The 1518-nt window shown below is 41.7% G+C and overlaps 1 protein-coding gene across 1 annotated transcript in view; it reads right to left on the bottom strand.

Moving 5' to 3' along the window:
• The window catches only part of LOC107576235 (small subunit processome component 20 homolog), a 3391-nt gene extending 2501 nt beyond the window's left edge, over positions 1-890 (bottom strand). Inside the window, exons 1-4 of the mRNA XM_016262457.1 lie at positions 636-890; positions 423-554; positions 213-336; positions 15-146 (exon numbers count right to left, since the gene is read on the bottom strand). Of these exons, the coding sequence (XP_016117943.1) occupies positions 15-146; positions 213-336; positions 423-554; positions 636-836 (589 nt within the window). The 5' untranslated portion in view covers positions 837-890. The remainder of the gene's footprint in view (positions 1-14; positions 147-212; positions 337-422; positions 555-635) is intronic.
• Positions 891-1518: the final 628 nt, after the last annotated feature.

Below are 1518 nucleotides of genomic sequence, written 5' to 3'. Positions count from 1 at the left end.
CTGCGTGGTTTTACTCATGTTCTCCTGAGAGCTCCATAAGGCCAAGAGCTCCTCTGGGTTACGAGCAGCAAACAGCAAACCAAAGATCTGAGACGCCGTCAGCCAGTTCCAGCAATGAGGGTGACGCAGATGGGAATCAATATGACCTGGAGAGAGAACATGAAGCATCTCAGGTTCATAAGTGAAGGTTTATACACTGACTCGATTTATGCTGTCGAGCAGGTCTGCGGGTTTGTGGAGCTCCAAAAAACTGCATTCTTTGATGAGTATGACGACGAGCGTGAGGTAACAAAAGAGCAGTCTGTCTGCAGCCTTCTCATCCTCCTCTTCCTCAATCTCATCAATCATATCATAGCCATTATCAATGCAAAGAGACTCAAACATGCAAAATAAGTCTACATACTGTGAAACTCTGCACTCACGTCCACAAAGTTGGAAGCATGGATCTCTTTCTCAATGAGAGGTATCAGGACATCCAGTCTCCGGTTGAACTTTTCCCCTTCAAATTCCACAAACAGCCCACAAACCTGAGCTCCAAGTCGCCTCAGAGCCACCTACAAAAGCCCAAACCCCAAACTGTTATGACCAAAACACATTTTAAGCAGACTTTTTCACCTTTTAGTTTTCCTACTCACCTTCTCGCCCGTAAGCCAGGTGTTAACCAGGTTAAACATGGAATTTTGATGCTGCAAATCCAGCTGACTCAGCAGAGACTTGATGGCCAGAGCCGTCATTTTCTTACAGGTTGCAGAATCATCGTTCAACATGGCCAATGACAAAGGCACAAAAAACAAACCGCAGTGCTCATGCAATAGAGCCTGTGAACAAAAACACATAATTATCTTACTGTATTATAAACACCAAGTATAGAATAATCTGCATAATGTAAAGCATTTCCAAGTCAAATGGAATATTCAGGAAAAAATGTAGAATGGGACCTTAATTCATCCACCAGAAATTCACTAGATCATGCCAGAGAATGGAGCAAGGATTTTTTTGTTGAACAATAAAGTGGGATTTAAGCCAATAACTGAAAAAGAAAATCGTTCCAGAGGCAAACCAAGTTTTTGATGATTTTTTTTTGTTCAAAATAACTTGCTCTGCACAATAAGGAATTCATTATAAAACATTAAAAACATTCTGGTTCCCCGATTGTAAGCCGCTTTGTATTTTTTCCATACCCTGGAAGTGAATGGCTACCGGCAACTGTTTGGAACAATTTGAGGGTGAGTAAATGATGACAGCATTTTAGGGTGAACTATCCCTTTAACACCCAAAGGATTGTGGGTAATTAAGTCTTTACCTGACATGTGGGAGCAGCACCAGTGCAGCCCAGGGATGGGAAAGATCAGAGAGCGGCTGATTGGCAGGGAAGTCTATGACAGAAAGAATCTGCTGGGGAACAGAGACTGTCTGGTCTCTTTCAGGTCCAGTTGACCTAAAACAGAATTTGTAATTTATGTGTATTCATTTATGAAGTATAATTTGTTTTATGGAGTAGTTTTTCCTAGCAAAAGC

The sequence above is a fragment of the Sinocyclocheilus grahami genome, unplaced genomic scaffold, assembly GCF_001515645.1.
Source record: "Sinocyclocheilus grahami isolate Dianchi unplaced genomic scaffold, SAMN03320097.WGS_v1.1 scaffold3378.1, whole genome shotgun sequence".
In the NCBI taxonomy this organism is placed as follows: domain Eukaryota; kingdom Metazoa; phylum Chordata; class Actinopteri; order Cypriniformes; family Cyprinidae; genus Sinocyclocheilus; species Sinocyclocheilus grahami.
This window is presented reverse-complemented; position numbering and strand designations above follow the sequence as displayed.